General features: G+C 32.1%; 2 protein-coding genes across 3 annotated transcripts; both read right to left on the bottom strand.

Moving 5' to 3' along the window:
- Positions 1 to 6,981: 6,981 nt before the first annotated feature.
- On the bottom strand, positions 6,982 to 8,154 carry LOC127812577 (heavy metal-associated isoprenylated plant protein 39-like). Of its 2 annotated transcripts, XM_052353017.1 has the most exons (4): positions 7,934 to 8,154; positions 7,691 to 7,766; positions 7,353 to 7,578; positions 6,982 to 7,229 (listed from the first exon to the last, which is right to left on the bottom strand). In XM_052353017.1, the coding sequence occupies exons 1-4, from the start codon at positions 7,937 to 7,939 to the stop codon at positions 7,190 to 7,192; spliced, it is 348 nt and encodes a 115-aa protein (XP_052208977.1). In that variant the 5' UTR covers positions 7,940 to 8,154; the 3' UTR covers positions 6,982 to 7,189. The 2 variants fall into 2 exon arrangements, with proteins under 2 accessions (XP_052208977.1, XP_052208970.1); XM_052353010.1 differs by having other exon boundaries at positions 6,982 to 7,578; positions 7,934 to 8,149.
- Positions 8,155 to 19,901: 11,747 nt separating this feature from the next.
- On the bottom strand, positions 19,902 to 21,086 carry LOC127812591 (heavy metal-associated isoprenylated plant protein 12-like). Its single transcript, XM_052353029.1, has 3 exons — positions 20,901 to 21,086; positions 20,652 to 20,727; positions 19,902 to 20,546 (listed from the first exon to the last, which is right to left on the bottom strand). Exons 1-3 carry the CDS (start codon positions 20,904 to 20,906, stop codon positions 20,215 to 20,217), a joined length of 414 nt encoding a protein of 137 aa, XP_052208989.1. The 5' UTR covers positions 20,907 to 21,086; the 3' UTR covers positions 19,902 to 20,214.
- Between the last annotated feature and the right edge of the window lie 2,945 nt (positions 21,087 to 24,031).

The following is a 24,031-nucleotide window of genomic DNA, read 5'->3' on the forward strand; positions in this document are numbered from 1 at the left end:
TTATACATTGACGAGGTGGTGAGACTGCACGGAGTCCCAGCTAACATTGTGTCAGACAGGGATCCTCGATTTACCTCACGATTTTGGGAGGCGTTGCAGAGTGCTATGGGGACTCAACTGACTTTCAGTACAGCCTTCCATCCTCAGACTGACGGGCAGTCGGAGCGGACCATTCGGACTTTGGAGGATATGCTCCGCGCCTATGTACTGGATTTTCATGGGAGTTGGGATGACCATTTGTCGTTGGTGGAGTTTGCTTACAATAATAGCTTCCAGGCCAACATTGGGATGGCACCATTTGAGGCATTATATGGGCGGCCGTGTAGGTCACCGCTTTGCTGGACCGAGACTGGGGAGTGAGCGTTACTTGGACCGGAGTTGGTGGAGCAGATGACAGAAAAGATCAAGTTGATTCGGGCTAGGATGAAGGCAGCTCAGGACCGTCAGAAGAGTTATGCTGATAGACGACGCCGAGATTTGGAGTTTGATGTGGGTGATCATGTTTTCCTTCGAGTTATGCCGATGAGGGGTGTTCGACGCTTCGGAGTATCTGGCAAGTTGAGTTCTCGCTATGTGGGACCGTTCGAGATATTGGAGCGAGTCGGATCGTTGGCATACCGGTTAGCTTTACCCCCTCAGTTAGCCCATGTACATGATGTCTTTCATGTTTCTATGCTCCGCAAGTACGTGGCAGATCCCGGGCATGTCATTGATTATCATCCGCTCGTGGTGCAAGAGGACGCGTCGTACATCGAGTTGCCTACCAGTATCGTGGATCGGAAAGAAAAAGTGCTCCGTAGCCGCACGATTCCCTATGTGAAGGTCCAGTGGCAGCGGCATACCCCTGAGGAGGTTACTTGGGAGCTAAAGGAGGACATGAGGCGACTTCATCCTCAGTTGTTTGCCTAGCCAGGTACGAATTTCGGGGACGAAATTCTTTTAAGGGGGGGAGGATTTGTAACGCCCCGTAAATGCCAATTTAATTTAATTTTGGGGTAATTTAAATTAAAAGAAATATTAAAATAATTTGTTGTGATTTAATAAAATTTACTTATGTGATTTTAAGGAAATAAGAAATTAAGATAAATTAATTTTGTTATTTAGGAATTTCTGGAAAAAGAAAAAAAATTAAAATAAATTAATTTGTGTGATTTTTAGAAAGTTCTGGGCGTTTTTGTAATTATTATAGTGGATGTTTGTGTATATAATGAAAGTTTAGGGGTGCTGGCGTGAATCGCGGAAGAGGCCAAAAGTCACATTAAATATAACTTAAAACATATATAGGTTAGATGCGAGCGTGGGCGCGGGCGGTTCGCGCGCGAGGCGGCCAGGCAGCACATGAGGGATCGAATCGGGGGGGCTGCGCGCGAGGAGGGGAAATTTTGGCTGATTTAATTCAGCCATAGGCATCAAAACGGCGTCGTTTCGAAGGAGGCGGTGGCCTCCCCCAGCGGCCTGCCGCGTGCTGCCACGTGGCGCCTCCCTCCCCACTCGTTTTTGGCCGCAATTTAGCTCGATTTCGGGCGTGAATTTGAACAGCAAGCAGTAAGGAAAATTGCAGAAAATGGCAGCGAGCTCGCGACGTAAATTTGAGATTTTGGGGCTTCAAAAATTGGATTAAACTCCGTTTAATCCCTGATTTAATTATCCAGGTATGTAGAGCAGCTAGTAATTAATATTCTGTACGATCAGAATTTCGTTTTGCGTCTAATTTTATTAATTTTGACAAATAATTGGGATATTACAGTTTGTATAATTTTTACTGCTTTTGGACCCAACAAGCCCAAGGATATCTCTGTTAAGGCAAGTTCTTCTTACCTATCTCGTCGTTTCTTTCGTTGGCGATTTATTGGACCTCCCTTCGTTTGTTTCGGCTATTAATTAATTATGAAGTTTTAAACGGTTAGTTTAAGATTTAATTTATTAAATGGATCTCGTGGGTTTTATTCGTTGGTTGCCTACGGGGGTTTGTACCACCCCCTGCCTGTTGGGAATGATGCCATACACACCCGGGGCTAGGTTCTTAGCGGTTCGGGTATTAATTGGATTTTTGGTTATTTTCTGGCTGGAGCAGTTGTGCAGTGGGGGCTAGGATCGACGGTTCGGTGACGGAGTGACTGTCGTACGGACTACCTTAGGCCGCCGGCGAGTCTCTCCTACCCACTGACCATTGACCGGTGCCAGGCACTGCTAACTTGCTTAGCCGTTATGTGATTATAGCATGCCTGCTTATATTTTATTCTCGTTGCATGGCTTGATGTGCACATGGGTACGAGCTGCATGTTGGGATTAACATGATTTGGTTATGCTTGGTCACGGGCATTTTAGCTTGATTATGATGCATCCAGCACGGGCATATGCATCTTGTGTGGCTTACTATATGGGCGGAGCATGGCCTGATGCTTGGATGTATGGGCGCCTGGTATCACGTTGATGCTCACTACGCCATTGCATTTTATGTGCATTGCATGGCTACTGATAGTATTTAGTTCTCGGACGGGAGTACCGTTCCGAGGGAGCCTATGGCTCGGTTGTCGGGAGTACCGACGTGGATACGGGTGACGGGAGTATCGCCCCGGGATAGTGCGCACAGGTTTGTTGAGGATATTGTTGCCTTTCAGGGCAGCGGCATGTTGGTATGGGACTTGGGTGCCAGGTGTCTTGTGTGGGCCCCAAGGACCGGTATGTGCTCTTACTATACTGCACTATTGTGTTGTAGTGTCTCATGACTTGTGTGTACTTGTGGGGCTGTGTTTGGGATGGTTTCTTCTTTTATTTATAGCATTTCATTTCTTATAAACTTCCTGAGTCTTGCGACTCACCTTGCTTTCCATCATTCCAGGTAAGGGTAAAGCAAAGGTCGAGGGCGAGGATCGTTCCACTTAGCAGCCGGCCACGTTGGTAAGGTGTACAGTTAGCTGCCCCCGTCATCTCTGATGTTTTGCTAGAGTCGTTGTCTTTTATTTTTGATTGTGCCAGGTTGTCATTTGTACCTCCTATTGTGGGCACAGGGTCTGTATGTATTTTTATATACTCCATGACCGCTGTATCAGCGGGGTACCTGCGGACATGCATGTATATCATTTTGCTTTCGCTGTGGCATTTCTTTTATGAATGCATGTCAGGGCATTTTGTCTTGTATTTGCTTATCTTCCCTTACGTAAGCGCTTTCATTTGGATAGATCGAGTGGTTGAGATATCCGGACGGAGGTGCTTACAAACAAACTAACTATAATTTAATTATCTGTTATTAATCTCTTTTTAATTCGAACCACATGAAAAGAGATAAATAAACTGTCACATTTTAACTAATTTGACAAACAAACAAGGAAGATAAAGGAATTGTGAGAGAAAATGTAGAGGTTTTTTTTGTTATATTAATAATTTTAATAAAAACAAAAAATGTATCTCAAATTGTAAAATTATAAGATATTATTATTATAATTATTTTCTAAATATTAATTGTGTTTTTTATTTTTTTAATGTAAATCAAAGGTATTCAATCTAACTTATCTTATAAAATTTTGAGGGAGACTAATAGAGAAAAAAAAGAAGAGAAATGGGTGTTTTTATTTAGTTTACGTGCTTGATGTCTCAACAACGCTTTGCAACGAAATCCCCGCTAATGATAGTGGTGGCCCACTATGGGTATTTTACGAAATCCCAGCTAATGATATGTACTTTATTACATATAAAGTATATTTTAACAAAATTTTGTCATAATTTGACCAACTATGGGTATTTTACAAAAAGGATTAGTAATGGAAAATATATTTTAGTAAATTTTGTATAATTTATAATTAGAAAATACGTAATTAATGTGAAAATATATTTATTTTAACATAAGAAAGAAAAAAAAGAAATCTAATTAGGGTTTTCCAAATAGAATTAGGCAACACAGAGAAAATTAAAAATTTTATTAATTTTCCTAAAAGGGTATAAAATGAACATATTGAAGAAAAATTTGATTAACTCACTCCAATCTAATCAGAGTTTGTTAAGATTGGTTTCGACTATTCTATTCCAATTCAATCCTAATGAATTTAATTGAGAAATGTGAAGTGTTGCCATACATTCAATTTTAAACTAAAAACTCAAACTCTTAGTAACAAAAGGAAACAATTAAAGGACTTAAAAGTATGTTAACGTAAGCCCCTCACTGCAACATAAAATAATATTACATGGCAAAGGCATGTGTACGAATTATAGTGATAAGGATGAAAGACAATTAATTTGTGATGTATATATACAGGCCAAGATGATTTCATTTAAGTCAAACCACATCTCCACTAGCTTCAACTTGACACCGACTTTAATCTAATCTAATTAATTTTTTTTAGAGTATTGTAGAATTTGTAGATCCCTTGAATTCTTATTAGAGACATATCTTTTTTTAACGTAAGTTCACCTATTCATAGAGAAGTTTTGAGGTTTGTAATAAATGTTTCGAGATCGATTAGGATTTGAACTTTTTGTGAATAAAATTTATCTCTTATAAAATTTGTAAAAAGATTTTTAGAGTTATCTTGTTTATAATTTTAATTATGAGAATATTATATAAATGACTTTTTTTAATAGAGTTTGTTGATACTTTTGGGAGGAACTTTCAACTAAAGATGATCTCCTAAGATCTTTTGGGCCTATTATTTTATTTTTAGTTTTTGAGTTTTGTGTTATTTTGTGAGTTTTATGATTGGATTGAACGGTATTTATTTGATAAATTCTTTTATCTAAGTTTTTTTTTCTTTTAGAGTCTGTTTTTTTTAGTCTCTTGTTAAATTAATTTTACTGGACTTTAGTCAATGTACATATCAAAAAAGTATTATCAAAATTAATGTGATTAATATTAAACAAAGAGATTAGCGAAAATTTATCATCATTAAATTATAATCATGATGGGGTCATTTTGAAAAATCAGAGCAAGCAGCCAAAAAGAATCAAATGCTTCGAATCGTAACTCTCTTTGTTAATCTTTTTTATTTAGAAGGAGAAAATCCAAGAAAGGAGAGCAAGCAAATGGTTTGGAGCAGTGGGAAAATTAATTATAAATTTAAGTAGTATTTGTTAAAATGAGTGAAATACAATTATATCAATATAAAATTAAAATATTTTTTAAATTAAAATATGAAATAATTAAAATAAACTTGGGAAATATTTTAATATTTTTATTAAATTTTTTAAAATATACGTCATTTTTTTTTATCCGTAAGATATATGATATGTTTATATAAAGTGAAGATATAAGTATATCTGAAAAATATCAAATAAAAAGTTATGTGATTTTTTTTTTAAGAATAGTTAAATAAATTTAACAAATATATTAAAAATAATAAAAATTTAAACTATTTTTTATATCTTATTTTTTCAATTTATAAATAACAAACACTATCTTACTTGAAACATAGGGTTCAAGTTCCTCACGCCCCTCTCACCCTGCTTTCATCATGTCATGCCGATCAAATGCCGTTCATTTTGTGGCTTGTTAAATAATAATAATAATAATAATAAATATATTTAATTTTTAAATAAGGTATATTTATTATATTTAAAATGTAACAGATTTATTATTAACTAACAAAATTATTTAGATGTTAAAAGATGGGCAATAGTTTTTTTTTTATTTTTACTCAAACTAATATCATTCATTTCAGAATTAAGAGAAGAGTATAATGTGGCATGAATTAAATGCTTGTTTTTATTTAAAAATTAAATTATAACCTCAAAATGTGATCCCCTAAAAGTAAACTTTTATCCAAAATTGTTTATTTATTGCTAAACTAAAAGGGAAAGTCGTAAGCCTACAGACTTGGAGCATTGGCCATCATTTTTAATATGTCTGTCTACAAATTGTCGTAGGAATAGTTCATCAAATCATGTATGTCTTAAATAAAAATTTTCTTTTGATACAACTCTCCAAAACTATCTCCACAAAACTTTTTTCATCCTCTTGCCCTCTGCTGATTTTTTCTTCTCAATTTCATTAAAATTATTAAATCTCTTTATTGTTCATCACGCAGTGATATGTTTTAAAAGGGTTCAACTTTAGGAGACGAGGACCCTCCATTGAAATATTGGCAATTTTGGTTGTCACGACACATGTACTTGAAAATAAGCAAATTTTAGGAGGTTGGTACTAGATAGTTGTCGGGTGGTACCAGTAAATCTTCAAGTACCAAACCATGTACTCGTTCTTTAGATCTTTCTTTGGGTCCTCCTTTGCCAGCGTTGAAATATTGGCACTTTTGCTTGTCAGACACATGTAATAGAAAATAGGCAAAATTAAAATGTTATTTAATACTTTTCTCCATAACATTGAGTTGTTTTTATAATAATAATAAAAAATAAAAATATTTTCATTATTATTTCATGCATTAATCTTATTGAACAAGTGAATTATATGAATTCTACTTATTTTAATTTGTCTTTAAATTTTAAATTATTTAATAAATATAACATAATCAATTCTTAAGGTGTGTTTGATTCCATTACCTAAAATTTAATTCTAGGTAATGATTGTCTAGAAAACAAAAATCACCTCATCTACTTAAAAAATGAATTTTATGAAAAAAAATTTAAATGTTTATATCATTTATATTTTTTTATAAGAAAATTAAGAGTGTTTGATTGCACATATTTATCATAGAAAATATGTAACGGAAAGTAATCAAATACTCTTAATTTTTTTATGAAAAAATGTGTATGGTATAAGCATTTAAAGCTTTTTTTTTCCATAAAATTTATTTTCTAAGGGGGTAGGATGATTTTTGTTTTCTAGCTAATATTATTTAGAATTAAATTCTAAGTAATACAATCAAACATACCTTAAGAGTATTTGATTGTTTCCATAAAAAATATATGTACTAATTATATATTTTTTATAATAAATATGTGTAATCAAACACATGCTTAACGTGTTTAATCTAAGCATGAGAAAGATTTCAAATTTATGTAAAATTAAGGCAATCAATTGAAGATGGCAGATTAGAACATCAAATTTAATGAAAATTATTGAAAACAAAAGACCACCACCCACCGAACATAAAGCCCCCAATCATCATTTACAAAAACAAAAGTCCCAAAATCAAAACCATCACCACAAAATAAAACTACTTCCCTCTTTCTTTTCTGTTTTGCTGGAAGGTAATCCTTTTTCCCCACCCAGCCGTGCTTCATGGCAACAACTGCGAATTCAGCAAATAACACAGCCATTCGGATCCTCTTCTACGGGTCTGTAATTAACAGGGGCAGATCCAGGGAACTGGTGAGCAGTGGGCTGTGTGGGGTTTACAGAAGGTAAAGAGGTGGAAACGGTGGGCAAAGAACGGTGGTAATAGATAGTTGCCGGGTGGTACCCGTAAGTCTTCAGGAACCAAGCCACGTACTCGTCCTCCGGAGTTTTCTTCGGCGAATCCTTCTTCGGCTCTGGCTCCTTCGCCTTTTTCTCTTCTTTCGCCGGCCCAACCGACACGATCTCTGTGTGGCAGATCTTCCTCAGCTTGCCCGCCACTTCGACTGGATCCACATCCCCTGTTACAGTCAATTTGCTGTCCTTCGCGTTCATGTCAATTGATTCAACTCCTGCAGAAATTAAAATATTAGAGAAAACGAATGCGAATTGGGGAATTAATTCGGCGTTTCGAGATATGGGTTTGGTCGTTTAGGAATTAGGATTCAAATTAAGGATCGGTACCTGCAAGGCCGGAGACTCTCTTCATGGCTTTCTTCTTGCACTTGTCGTCGTGCATATCCAGTTTCAGCACCACCTTCTGTCATCAGCAAATTAAGCTTTAGTACTTAAAGAGTCCATTATATTTATATATAGCAAGAATCGGAACAATTTCGACGGAAAAGATGCCAAAGAGAAAAACGGAGATGGATGGGGAGAATCAGAATCAATCAAAAGGCAAAAAAGTGATGGTATTAGAAAGCTAACCTTCATTTTCTCGAGAGACGAGTGATCTGACCAGATAGATGCTCCCGGGAAATTGCAAATCAAACGTTAAGAAGAAGAAGAAGAAGAAGAAGAAGAAGAGGAGGCAGGGATAAGAAATGTAATGGAGTTGGAGAAACGGAGGTGGCCAATGGGCTGAATAAAAAAGAGGGAAATCTAGAGAGAGCGAGAGAGAGAGAGACAGAGTCAGCTGAGAGACAGAGTTAGCTTTTGCAATTTCCACTTATATATATATATATATATATATTCATTTTCTTATGTTAAATATATTTATTTTAACATAAGAAAGAAAAAAAGAAATCTAATTAGGGTTTTCCAAATAGAATTATAGCAACATATATAGAGAAAATTAAAAATTTTATTAATTTTCATAAAAGGGTATAAAATGAATATATTGAAGAAAAAATTGATAACTCACTCCAATACTCGAAATAACAAAAGGAAACAAAGGTCTTAAAATATGTCAACGTAAACCCCTCCCTGCAACATAAAAAAACATATTACATATAGCAAAGGCACTTATACAAATTATTGTGATAAGGACGAAATATTATGATGCCAATACTGATTTCGACCTCATGCTATTAATTAATTTGTGGTGTATACAACCGAAGATGATTTCATTTTAGTCAAACCACAAAATGTATATAATATATATGATAATGTTATGCTTCACTTTCCTTGTTTATTTCAATGGAGAAAAATGAGACAGATACCCAACAAAATGTATATAATATATATGGAGAAACTTAAGGATATCTCATTTGGGCTTTCTCCCATTTATTTTTAATTAGAAATATAAAAAAATATTATTACTTAAATACAATAATAAATTTATTTATCAAAAAAATTATTTTAAAATTATTAAAACTCTACAAAACAAGATTAACCAGAGGGAGTATAACATTTATTACACAAACTCTTCGTTACTTAAATCAAATTTACAAACCTTTTGAATCCTTATTAAAGACATTTTTTTTTTTAATCTAAGTTCACATATTCGAAAGGAAATTTAGAGGTTTCTAATAAATATTCCGAGATCGATTAAGATTTAAATTTTTTATGAATAAAATTTATCCTTTACAGAATTATTAAAAATATTTTTGAAATTTGTATTTTTGATTATGAGAAAACCTTGTGGGGGACTCCTTTTGAGGGAGCCTGTCGAGATTTTCTTCTTCGGAACCCCTTGGTTGAGATGGTATCTTAGGATTTTTTGGGCATTTTATTTTATCATTAACTTTTGAGTTTTGTTACGAATTAGTGACATTTATGATTGGATTGAAATATATTCCCTGGATATATGTTTTTTGTCCAACTCTTTTTTTTCTTAAAGTCTCTTTTTTAATATTTTGTGAGTCACTCGTTGAATTTATTTATTTTCTTGGGGTTTGATCCTTATACATATCAAAAAGTATTATCAAAATTCATGTGATTTGTATTAAACAAAGAGATTAGTGAAAATTTATCATCATTAAATTATTAGAATCATAATTAATGGGGTCATTTCCAAAAATCAGAGCGAGTAGCCAATAAGGGTCACATGCTTCAGGAATCGTAACTCTCTTTGTTATTCTGTTTGATTTTAAGGAGGAGAAAATCCAGCCCTGCTTGAGAGCGAAAGTTGGCCGGCAAAATTAATTATAAATTTAACTGAAACAGAGACTTCAAATTCCTCACCTGCTTTCATCATGTCATGCCGATCAAATGCCGTTCATTTTGGGGCTTGTACGGTGGAGTTATGCTATTTGTACAGAAAGATATTTACAGAAATTTTACAGGGATAATGAAATGACCAATTTGTCCCTGATAAATAACCAAATGAGCCAAACCTAAAGACCCAAAATACTCTCTCTGCCTCTGTTTCTCTCTCGTTGTCAATGGAGTCATCAAATCAAAGATTTACTCAAACTGCCAAAAGATTAAATCTTAAGGAGTTCAGAATCAGCCATGAGAGGGCGGCAGTTGCAAAGCAAAGCATAATGGGACACCATTCAATTCATTTATCAGTAAAAATGGATTGGAATTGGTAGATTTACAGAACACAAACATATTATTCTCTTCTTCACCCAAAATTTGTTCCAAATCAGGAACATCTCCCAAATGGACCCAAAACCCACAAATTTTGTAAATAAAAAAAAGAAGAATCAAAGGAAAAAGAACAGATTGAATCTGTACACAACCATGAAATGAATATCTGAAAGAAAATGGAAAGAAGAAACAAATCAAATCAAATTTGAATGCGAAGAAGTCGATAACGGCTGCTTCAATCTGTGATGCTCCCGATCGTACTGCTGCCAGAGATAATCCAAGGGGCACGGCTTCTTCAAGCAAGAATGGCGGCAGCGAACCCAGCTCGTAGATCCGCTGCTTCTTCTGGAGCTCCATCCAAATCTCGATCTTGCTCTGGTAATAACCCACCCGCTTTTAGTTCTTCGATTATGCAAAGATAAGTTCTTACCTTCTTCAGGACCTCAATGGACCCAGCAGCTCGACGAGGAGGACGATGAAGACTAGTCTTGCTTCTCGGATTCATCGGAGAATGACGAAGAGGATGACGAGCTGAGTTTTGTCCCGTCTCTCTATCTCCTGCTTTTCAAATCCAATTTATCGTGATAAATTGCTTCAATTTACATCTCAAATATCACTAATTTCTCGCGAAATATCACACCTGTAAATCAATCGGTAAAAATATTTCTGTACAAATAGCATAACTCTGTACGGTGACCGGCCATTAGTGACAAGCATGCCTAACAATTAATGTTTTAATTTAGGGATAATTGTTAAATAATTTTAAAAGAGACATCAGTTAATTGGAACAGCCTCACCCCAATTGTCACCTCGCACTGATATCCTAATAAAAAGAGTAGTCTCAGGCACCAATAAAGCATACAGAGAATAATAGAAAAATTATTAGATGTTTGAATTTTTGTGGTATTTTGAAATATAAAATTATTATTAAAATATAGTATTAGTTAGAAGGCAAGTTATTCACGTGTGGAGGCAAAGTCATACTGTTAAATATTATTCATTCAGGGGTTCTATTCACACGACGTAAAGGTGGAGTATATGAGAAAGATAGTTGTTTCTCGAAAGTCTACTCTGAATGTGTATAAATTGTGATCGTATTTAAATTTATCGAAAAAACGAATCAGAGAAAAATGCCGCTCTCCCCAAGATCATTCGGATGAAATTTGAACACAAAGATTCAAAGATTCAACTTAATGAAGACCCCACATTAAGATATACACTTTTGCTTGTCAAAACGTATATATTAGAAAACAAGCAAAATTAACATGTAATTTTGACAAACTCAACTCATGGTTTGAGAATAATGAATGTATTGTTGCTTTAAGTGAGAATGAAGTCGTGTCATTAACATGAACTATACCAATAAATCGTTTAATGACATTTCTCTCTTTATTCACATAACGCAATAGAACGATCATTTGTCATTTGACTGCTATATCACGAGACTCATTAATTAAAATAGAAAAGAAATCATTTCCAAGATCATGAATTATTGTATTAATAGTTTCAATTGTTGCATTTGCAATTTCTTTTTGAATATCATGAGCTATTACTTTAAGATTTTTTGGAGCATTATTTAACATACATTGTGGATACTTTTGTTGTGATTAACAAGAAATTTCAAAAGTTCTAAAAAGTTACCTTGATTTAATGAACCTTCAGATTCATTGTGACCATGAAATGTCAATTATTGACACAAAAGAAATTGGACAAAGGCTACTATTATAGTCAAACGGATTCGATACTCCTTTTGAACTTGTTTGGATTGTCTAGAATAAAGAGTTTCAATATATTGCATTTGATTCATTAAAACTTAACATTTGCTCCAAGCATAATTGTGAGCACTCATGGGGCCTTCTATATGTTGTTGAAGTATTTTGTTTTGTTTTTTTTTTTTTTCAATTTTTGAACTCCTTTGAAACAAAAGATTCACCTCTAATGTGTTGCTTGCCAACATACTCTCATGAGATAGCAACACAAATAAAATGTGGCATATTTTTCAATAATATAATCTAATCAATTGTTGAACTCATCAAACCATCTTGGTTGGAACGATGCTTTTTATTTCTTTTCTTTTTTTTGGTGAAAAATGGTGCTTCACGATTGACATGAACCTCTCAATAAATAGGGTTGTCAAATTTCATCCCTCTCATTAAGATGATAATCATAAATACTCTTTCACAATCTTAGATCTGCTTCATAATTATCTAAATCAATACGCTTATACTTAAAATATACTTGATCCCCACTTGTTTCAAAAATTGAATTTGGCTCTTGCCTTGTACTATTTAAATATAAGGTGTTGCTAAACCCTAGGTACCAATAAATATATTTTATCTTTAAGCAATATATATTTATTATATCTTATTCTTAACATTCAAATAATTTTATTAGTTGATTAAATAGTTCAAAACATAATATATTTATTATGCAGGAAAATGCAATAAATCCACTTTATTAGAATAAGGTATAATTATTGTTAGCATCACCTTTAAATATGCAGGAAAATGCTGTTTTCATTAATAAATTTGACAAATAATTATTATAAATTGATATGACATACATAATTTATAATAATTTTATTTAAAATTAATAACGAATAGACTTATTACTATCAACTATTAATAATGTTGAATATAATTATTATAAATCGATACTAATTAAGAAGTGATCCAAATTGAAGACAAGTCTAAATCCTATGTGTGAATTCTAAACGTTGAAACTAAAAGAGAAAGAAGAGACAATTATATAAAATAGAATTGATATGTTGTTTTGACACGGACTCCTCCCCCCTTCCACGCAGGTCGCCCCACTCTCTTTGCACTCCATCCCCTCCAACCTGCCTTGGGACCCGCATTAGACAACAAATTAGCCCTCCGAAAACATCCTTCCAAGTCCCATCCTCGTCAAGTTGCTGGATTTTTATAATTATTATTGGTTTGCATTCGGACTACACATTTTCAAATCTATCACTAAATCTTTGAGAATCGTTCAAGAACCGAGTGGAAGTGGAGTGGCGTAGTCAATATTCAAAAAGATGAAAGTTTGCTGGCATCGGCAGCTTCTCGGAACCGTACGCGTGTCTCCCACTGTGCTTTTCATGACACCGCTTCCCCCTCCGGTGCTGATGCAATCATGTGAAAATTGGACAAATTACATTTACTGAAAAGATAATTTTTTTTATATTTTAAAAATAATATAAATTTTCTTTTAATTTGTAAGTCTAGTTATAATGTTTATTATTATTTTATAAATATTAAAATTTTAATACAATACAACTACTTTCATATTTTCTCTCATTCTTTTTTTTTCTCCTCGTATAACAAATTAATTATAATCCAATTATCTATCATTAATCTCTCTCTGATTGAATGATAGTTTAATTATCATGGAACCACATGAAAAGAGATTCATAAACTGTCACATTTTAACTAATTCAACAAACAAACAGGGAAAATAAAGGAATTGTGAGAGAAAATGTAGAGGTATTTTTGTTATGTTAATAATTTTAATAACGACAAAAAAATGTATCTCAAATTGTAAAATTATATAATATTATTATTATTATTTTCTCGAAAAATGTATCTCAAAGGTGTTCAATATAATCTACCTTGTGAAATTTTGGAGGATACTAACAGAGAAAAGATGAAGAGAAATAAGTGTTTTTAAATATTTATTTAGTTGCATGTTTGATGTCTTAATTCTTTGCAACTAATTCGTCACTAATGATCGTTTAGCGGTGGCCCACTTAAGTTAAGGTCCCCCTAAAATTCTACCATTCTCATCAATTGCGATGATTGTGCTCTATTATGAGTAGGTTTGACTTAAGATATAGGCCATTAAGACTTATGTTTAGGGCTCTTAAAATTTTTTCGGCTAGCTTAAGGTTCAAGTGGCTGTCGCCAGGCCGACTACCCACGAGGAGGCGACAATGGAGACAAGATCGACTAGGAAGGCCCCCAAAAAAATTTTGGGCCTAGCTTCAGGAATCAGGTGTGAGGCAGCGATGTGATGTATATATACAGACGAAAATGATTTCATTTCAGTCAACCCACATCTCCACTAGCTTCAACTTGACATCAACTTTAATCTAATTAATTAAGCAGAATACATCCATACCCCACGTAATGATAATGTGACACTTCATTTTCCTTATTTATTTCAAAGGAAGAAAATGAGATAGAAATCTAACAAAAAAATATATTATATATATGGAGAAACTTAAGGAAAACTCATTTGAGTTTTCTCCCATTTTATTTTTAATGAGAAACATAAAAAAATGTTTTTACTTGAATTGGAGTAATGAATTTATCTGTCGACAAATTTATTTTAAAACTATTAGAACTCTACAAAAAAAAATTAATAAAAGAGAAAATCGTATTTATTACACACACTCTTCAATATTTAAATTAATTTTTTTAAAATATTGAAGAATTTGTAGACCCCTTGAATTTTTATTAGAGACAAATCTTTTTTTAATGTAAGCTCGAGAGAAGTTTTGAGGTTTGTAATAAATTTTTCGAGATTGATTAGGATTTAAACTTTTTGTGGATAAAGTTTATCCCTTGTAAAATTCTTAAAAAGATTTTTAGAGTTGTCTTGTTTATAGTTTTAATTATGAGAATATCTTATAAATGACTTTTTTAATAGAGTTGTCGAGACTTTTTCGAGAAGCTCTTAACTAAAGATGATCTCCTAAGATCTTTTGGGCCATTATCTTTAGTTTTTGAGTTTTGTTCTTTTATGATTAGATTGAAGGGTATTTATTTGATAGATTTTTTTATCTAAGTTTTTTTTTTTCTTTAGAGTCGTTTTTTTTAGTCCCTTATTAAATTAATTTACTGAACTTTAGTCTATGTACAAACCAAAAAAGTATTATCAAAATTCATGCGATTAATAGTAAATAAAGAGATTAGTGAAAATTTATTTATCATCATTAAATTATTATAATCATAATGGGGTCATTTTGAAAAATCAGAGCAAGTAGCCAATAAGAATCAAATGCTTCAGGAATCGTAACTCTCTTTGTTAATCTTTTTTATTTTAAGGAGGAGAAAGTCCAAGAAAGAGGAGCAAGCAAGTGGTTTCGAGCAGTGCTCCTTGAGAGCGAAAGCTGACCGGCAAAATTAATTATAAATTTAAGTAATATTAATTAAAATGAGTAAGATAAGATTATATTAATATAAAATTAAAATATATTTTAAATTAAGATATGTAAAAATTAAAATAAATTTGAGAAATATTTTAATATTTTTATAAAATTATTTGTTAAATTTTTTAAAATACACTGGGAGATATATACATTATTTTTTTCTTATTTGTAAAATTCATGATATGCTTATATAAAGAGGTAGTTATAAGTATATCTGAAAAATATCAAATAAAAAGTCATGTTATATATTTTTTTAAAAATCGTCAAATAAATTTAATAAATATATTAAAAATAATAAAAATTTAAAATATTTTGTATATCTTCTTTTTTTTTAATTTATAAATAACAAACACTATCTTACTTGAGACATAGGTTCGAATTCCTCACGCTCCTTACCCTACTTTCATCATGTCATGCCGATCAAATGCCGTTCATTTTGTGGCTTGTTAAATAATAATAAAAAAATTATATTTAATTTTTAAATAAGATATATTTATTATATTTAAAATATAACAGATTTGTTATTAACTAACAAAATTTTTTTATTTGTTAAAAGATGAGCAATAATTTTTTTTATTTTTTTATTTTTACTCAAACTAATATCATTCATTTCTTAATTAATAGAAGAGTATAATGTGGCATTAATTAAATGCTTGTTTTTAGTTAAAATTTAAATTATAACCTCAAAATGTGATCCCCTAAAAGTAAAATTTTATCCAAATTTGTTTATTTATTGCTAAACTAAAAGGGAAAGTCGTAAGCAGGGGAGGCTAAACAGTCACCTACGGACTTGGAACGGGTAAAATTAATAGATAATTATTAAATTTTAAAGTTGTAATTATTTACTCATTAAATTTTAAATTATAACCAGTTACTCACTGAATTTTACTCAACGTTAGCCATCCATCACTCGTTATAACTCCGTCAACTGTTACAAACGAAAAATACTAATGGAATCTGATGTGGCTAACGGAATCTGACGTGGCAAAAATTAATTTAACATACACTCAATAAACTTTAAAAATATAACTACTCATTCATTGAACTTTACTCAATATCAACTATCCATGACCCCGTTACATCATCGTCTAATTTTGAAATACCCATTAGTTCATCGTCTGATTTTGAAACATATTAAAAGATTTTTGTATGCATTTGAGATCACTTACTTTTCAAACTAAAAACCAAAAACTAAACTAACGATTCAAATTAAAAAAAGTTATTGATGCAAACCAAAAATAAAAAAAATGTTCACTTATATTTTTTTACCTCCCTTATGAACAACAAAATTCACAAAAAATGTATTTAATAATGAGACCAAGAGCCAAAAACTGATTGCAAAAATCGTATTTCTTCTATACCAAAAACCAACAATCTTTTGTACATTTTTTTTTGCATCAGTAGCTTTTTTAATTTAAATCATTAGTTTAGTTTATGACTTTTGGTTTGAGAAGTAAGTGATCTCAAATGCATATAAAAATCTTTTAATATATTTCAAAATCAGACGGTGATATAACGGAGTGATGGATGATTGACGTTGAGCAAAGTTCAGTGAGTAAATAGTTATATTTTTAAAGTTCAGTAAGTGTATGTTAAATTAATTTTTATCACGTCAAATTCCATTAGCATTTTTCGTTTGTAATAGTTGATAGAGTTATAACTAGTAATGGATGATTGATGTTGAGTAAAGTTCAATAAGTAACTGGTTATAATTTAAAGTTTAATGAGTAAATAATTATAACTTTAAAGTTTAATGAGTATTTATTAATTTTACTCCACTTGAAGCATTGGCCATCATTTTTAATATGTCCACAAATTCTCATAGGAATAGTTCATCAAAATCATGTATGTCTTAAATAAAATTTTTGCAAAAAAATTCTTTTGATACAAGTCTCCCAAACTATCTCCACAAAAATATTTTCTATTTAAAAAATTTACTAAATTACTCTTCTAGTAATAATAAGAGCTTTTTTCATCCTCTCACCCTCTGCTGATTTTTTCTTCTTAATTTCATTAAAATTTTTAAATCTCTCAATTGTTCATCACATGGTGATTTGTTAAAAAAGGGTTCAACTTTAGGAGACGAGTACCCTGCTTTGAAATATTGGCACTTTTGGTTGTCACGACACATGTACTAGAAAATAATCAAAATTTAGGAGGTTGGTAATAGATAGTTGTCAGGTGGTACCAGTAAATCTTCAAGAACCAGGCCACGAACTCGTCCTTTAAATCTTTCTTTGGGTCCTTCTTGACTAGCACTGGCGTCATCGACTTTTTCTCTTTTTTCATAGGATTGGCTTAAGGCATGAGCTTGGGTGGCCTATGTTTGGGCCCCCAAAAAAGGAGGAGAGGGCCCAAAAAATGGCATACCCAGAAGCTTTAGGAGACCGACCACCAAGGAGGAGACGTCGACCGGTCGACGTCGACTGGAAGAGATAACGAATGCCAATGGGACTCGGTCACTGGCGAGAAGAAGGAGCCAGCAGCAAATGCACGATTACTAGTCAGGCAGTGACACTGTTCAGCCTCAGTGCTCACATAGACACAGGACAGTGACCGGAGAAGGAGAGAGAGAGAATCAGGTTGCCTTTTGGTTGGGCCGTTGCTCGTTGCCGCTGGACAACTCTTCCCTGCCACTACAATAAATGTGGGGTCATGTGACTTAGACTTTTGATTTTGAATTTTGACTATTTAAGCGACTAACTTGGGTGGAAAATGTGAAATCTCTCATCTTAAAAGTCTCCTACACATTGTCTCACGTACGTAGGGAGGTTAATCCTGATACACCACAACATACCAGACAAGAGACACAGTGCATGGTACCCACAAGGAGCCACCCCTACAGGAGGGTGAAACTCCCACACTGCAGCTGTCATGATTCGAATCTATATTATTGGGTGTAATTTACTACCTGAGAACCAACCGTGCTACGCCCGAAGAGACTATTTGAGCGACTAACTTGACAACATGAATGAGAGAAAGAGAAGCATAGAAATAAAAGAAAAAAAGACTGATGAGCCTCATCATTTACTGATAGTTCCTACTTCCAAGCTTCCAACTATCCTTGCTTGAATAACAGGAAATCACTTTCACCAAACCGTTCGAACGTGAAAGAAAAATAGATATAAAAGGCCTTGAGCTTCACTGACCTAGACACTTGTCCATTTCTTTCTCTACTCTAGCTACCGTTGGCGACACGACGTTAGAATCAGACAATTGGAACCTGTTCTGTTGCTTCAATTAGTCTATGCTTCTTCTAGCCCAATGGACTGGTTGTAAGGGCGACATAATGCCACGATTCAACGATCTCTGCGATAAGGGTGATTGGCACATACAAGCACTCTAACGCTCAAGTTAGTAAAGGTTTAAAATATCAGAGTGTGAGTAAGGTTTAGAAATAACACATATTGATTTGTAGTCAGGTTGGTTTATATAGAGATGAATGTGTCTTACATGTCGTCGGGCATTGTGAAAAGATAAAGTGCCGAGATGCACGACAGTGATAGGGATCATCTTCAAGGATCCCAAATTCAATGAAGATTACGAGCTGATAAAGATTAGTGTATGAGTTGCTCGGAGTCAATGGAATCTGTTACTGGCGTAAGGACCCTGGCTTATATGGAAAGATTGTCCAAACTTCTTGGGCTAAGATCTAGTTTGGGGGTCGGGTTCGATGCCAAGCTTAGGGCCCATGACCCAATGGATTAGTATGATCCAATCTCTCATTTGTCATATGTCTCCTGTTGTCGCACGACCATAGCAGTACTAGTAATCGGTTTGATCGGTAGTGGCATCTCTTCCTCTAGTTAGTTTATTTATCTTACATGTTCGATCAACACCGGTGACTGATACACTATTTTATTGTTATTATATTTCAATATCATGGTTAATTTGATTATTTCTTTTGCAGGTAATAATATCAAATTTTTTCATTATTTCACCAAAAAATCCATTTAAAAGAGCATAATCAGGTGCTACAGTCTATACTTCATTGTATTTTTTATAATTATTTTTATTTTAGCAAAATAATATTAATGAGTCTAAATTAATTATTGTTTGAATAAAAATATCTACTAAAAAGTATGAATCTGAATTTAAAAAACGTAAGAAAAAAGAAAGGTGAAATAACTAATTCAATATCAAAAAGAACTAAACACCAAATGTTAGAAAAATTAAATGAAAATTTAAAGAAAAAATAATTGAAAGAAATTTTTGAAGATAACAATTTAAATTCATAAAAATAGTGAAAATATGATGAATAAAAATGTCTTAAATAATTTTTTTGCAAAAAAAATCTTTTGAGACAACGCTCCAAAACTACCTCCAATATCAACCATGTTTAGACAAAACTATTTTCTATTTAAAAAACTGACTAAATTACTCTTCTAAGTAATAATCAGAACTTTTTTCATCCTCTTGTTGCCCTCTGCTGATTTTTCTTCTTAATTTCATTAAAATTTTTAAATCTCTCAATTGTTCACCTCTCAATGATATGTTAAAAAAGGGTTCAACTTTAGCAGATCGATGAGGACCTGCATTGGAATATTGACACTTTTGCTTCTCATGACGCATGTACTAGAAAATAAGCAAAATTAAAAGGTTATTTACTACTTTTCTCCATAACATTGAGTTGTTTTTATAATAATAATAATAAAAAATAAAAATATTTTCATTATTATTTCATACATTAATCTTATTGAACAAGTAAATTATATCAATTTTACTTATTTCAATCTGTCTTTAGATTTTAAATAACATAATCAAATCTTAACCATGAAAAAGATGTCTCAATCCATGTAAAATTAAGACAATCAACTGAAGATGGCAGATTAGAACATCAAATTTAATAAAAATTATAGAAAACAAAACGCCACCACCCACTGAACATAAAGCCCCTAAACATCATTTATAAAACAAAACTCCCAAAATCAAAACCATCACCACAAAATAAAACTACTTCCCTCTTTCTTTTCTATTTTGCCGGAAAGTGATCCTTTCTCCCCACGCAGCCGTGCTTCATGGCAACAACTGGGAATTCAGAAAATAAAACAGCCATTCGGATCCTCTTCTACGGGTCTGTTTAATTAGCAGGGGCGGATCCAGTGGGCTGCGTGGGGTTGACAGAGGACGAAGAGCTGGAATCGGTGGGTAAAGTGCTGCCGTGGTAATAGATAGTTGCCGGGTGGTACCCGTAAGTCTTCAGGAACCAAGCCACGTACTCGTCCTCCGGAGTTTTCTTCGGCTCCTCCTTCTTCTCTGGCGCCTTCGGCTTTTTCTCTTCTTTCGCCGGCCCAAACGACACGATCTCTGTGTGGCAGATCCTCCTCAGCTTGTCCACCACTTCGACTAGATCCACATCCCCTGTTACAGTCAATTTGCTGTCCTTTGCGTTCATGTCAATTGATTGAACTCCTGCAGAAATTAAAATATAAGAGAAAACGAATGCGAATTGGGAAATTAATTCGGCGTTTCGAGATATGGGTTTGGTCGTTTAGGATTCAAATTAAGGATCGGTACCTGCAAGGCCGGAGACTCTGGTCATGACTTTCTTTTTGCACTTGTCGTCGTGCATGTCCAGTTTCAGCACCACCTTCTGTCATCAGAAAATGAAGCTTTAGTACTTAAAGTGTCGATTATATATATATATACATATAGCAAGAATCTGAACAATTTTGACGAAAAAGATGCCAAAGAGAAAAACGGAGATGGATGGGGAGAATCAGAATCAATCAAAAGGCAAAAAAGTGATGGTATTAGAAAGCTAACCTTCATTTTCTCGAGAAATGAGTGATCCGAGCAGATAAATGATCCGGGAAAATTGCAAATCAAACGTTAAGAAGAAGAAGAAGAAGAAGAAGCAGCAGGGAGAAGAAATGTAATGGAGTTGCAGAAACGGAGGCGGCCAATCGGCTGAATAAATAAGAGGGAAATCTAGAGAGAGAGAGAGAGAGTCAGCTGATTATATATATACACATACATATATATTAATTTTAATATATTTAGCATAAGAAAGAAAAAAAGAAAACTAATTAGGGTTTTCCAAATAGAATTAGGCAAACATAGAGAAAATTAAAATTTTTATTAATTTTCCTAAAAGGGTATAAAATGAACATATTGAAGAAAAATTTGATTAACTCACTCCAATCTAATCAGAGTTTGTTAAGATTGGTTTCGACTATACTATTCCAATTCAATCCTAATGAATTTAATTGAGAAATGTGAAGTGCTGCGATACATTCAATTTTAAACTAAAAACTCAAACTCTTTAATAACAAAAGGAAACAATTAAAGGACTTAAAAGTATGTTAACGTAAGCCCCTCCCTGCAACATAAAATAAAATAATATTACATGGCAAAGGCATGTTAGCGGTAAGGATGAAAGGCTATGATGCAATGCTGATTTTGACCTCACGCAATTGATTTGTGGTGTATATATACAGGCGAAGATGATTTCATTTTAGCCAAAACACATCTCCACTGGCTTCAACCTGACGCAGACTTTAATCTAATTAATTAAGCATAATACATAACCCAAAAAAATGTATATAATATATATGGAGAAACCTAAGGAAAACTCATTTGGGTTTTCTCCCATTTTATTTTTAATGAGAAACATAAAAAAAAAACATTGTTGCTTAAATGCAGCAATAAATTTATTTGTCGACAAATTCAATTTAAAACCATTAGAACTCTACAAAAATATATATATCATAGAGTATGACATTTATTATACAAAATATTCGATACTTGAATCAAATTTTTTAAAATATTGAAGACTTTGCAGACCCTTTAAATCCTTATTAGGGGCATATCTTTTTTGAATGTAAGTTTACCTATGGAGGGAGAAGTTTAGAGGTTTGTGATAAATATTTTGAGATTTGTTAGGATTTAAATTTTTTATAAATTAAATTTATTATTTGTGAAATTATTCAAAAGATTTTTAAAATTATTTTATTTGTGTTTCTTGGGATGACCACCATGATTGGATTGAAATGTATTTATTGGATAACTAATTCTTTTGTCCAATTCTTTTTACCTTTAGTCTCTTTTTAATTTTTTTTTTTTAGTCTCTCATTGAATTTATTTTCTTGGGGTTTGATCCTTATACATATCAAAAAGTATTATCAAAATTCATGCGATTAATAGTAAACAAAGAGATTAGTGAAAATATATCATCATTAAATTATTATAATCATAATGGGGTCATTTTGAAAAATCAGAGCAAGCAGCCAATAAGAATCAAATGCTTAAGGAATCGTAACTCTCTTTGTCAATCTTTTTTTGTTAATGAGGCATTTGAAACAGAGAGTCCAAATGCCTCACGCCCCCCCCCCCCCCCCTGCTTTCATGTCATGCCGATCAAATGCCCTTAATTTTGTCGCTTGTATTGTGATTATTAGATAAAATATTTTGTTATTATTATAAATTATTTACTTTAAAATTAAATACAAGTTAATTAATAAATGAAGAGTGTGAAGATTAAAAAAATCTTAGTGATAAATTTAAAAATTAATAAACAAATAATGAATATGCTATAAATATAAACACTTGATGTTGAGATGAGATTATTTAAAAATAAAATAATTAATCAACATTTATAAAAAATAAATAAATAAAAAGACATAGTATAAGAAGAATATACTAATAATAATTATTGTTACTGTAAAAAAATATTTAAAAATAATTTAATATTTCGAGGTACAAGTAAAATAAAAAATTTTGAACTTGATATAAATAATATAAGACATGAAGAATATGATAATAAATCTAATATGAAAGATAAACAATAAAGTGTACAAAAAAAAGTTATTGGACATAAATTATAAAGCATTTTATATGTCATGCAATTGTCACCGTCTTAATTTAGTTATTTATGATATATGACTAATTCATGTGCTGATATTATGATTTTTTTTTTCTTTTTAGGATGACCTAGGTGCCCGAGTTTTGGTCTTTCCCCCTTATTTGATCTTCTGGTAAATCAGAGATGCGGTCTCAATTTTATACACTCCCAAGCAAACATGTGGTCAGTGCCCACTAAATATCGTATTTCTGCCTCCACCAAGAGTTGATCTCTCGCCACTCCCAATAAAATATGAGAGTTTTATCACTTGTATCATGCCTTGGGAGCAAAACTATGACATTTTTTGAAATCACACAACGCATATACTCATTATTTTCTTCTTCTACAAAAAAATGTAAAAATTTTATGACATCGTGTTTTTAATTTGAAACTTAAGCTATCAATAAAATTTAAAACTTTATAAATAAAAGATGTTTTATATTAATTTAGCAAAAATTAGTGAGGATTCTAAAATAAAAAGTGAAACTATTTCTTTAACAACGCATGAGATTGAAAATTTTAAATTTCTACTAGATACGATTATTTGGTACAATATGTTATTTACTTTTAATACGATTAATAAATATTTATAATGTAAAGGCGTAGACATTATTATTGCAATAGATAACTTGAAATGTCTTTTTTTAAAAAAAAAAATTATAAAGAAAATGGTTTTAAATTTTTTATAATTTATGTTAAAAGAGATTGCTTAGTATATAAATATAAATTGAAAAACGTACAATAAGAATAAAGAAACAATTTGATGAGAATGAAAATAGAGAGATTAAATTTGTTGAGCCAACTTGCTTATATTAATTAAGTTTTAATAATTAACAAAAATATTTTTATGATATAAATATATTTCTTTTTCATATAAAAAAAATAAATTTATTTTGAATTAAAAATGGGTACAAAGAGTAAATTTATTTTGAATTAAGAGTAGATTGTCTTTAAACATATTTCTTTCTTTTGATCATTTATGTCTTAAAAGTTTATGTTTGAATTTTTATTTACTGATAAATGCTTTTATTACTTATGTAAAAAGTATATTTAT

This window comes from Diospyros lotus, chromosome 1 (genome assembly GCF_014633365.1).
Source record: "Diospyros lotus cultivar Yz01 chromosome 1, ASM1463336v1, whole genome shotgun sequence".
In the NCBI taxonomy this organism is placed as follows: domain Eukaryota; kingdom Viridiplantae; phylum Streptophyta; class Magnoliopsida; order Ericales; family Ebenaceae; genus Diospyros; species Diospyros lotus.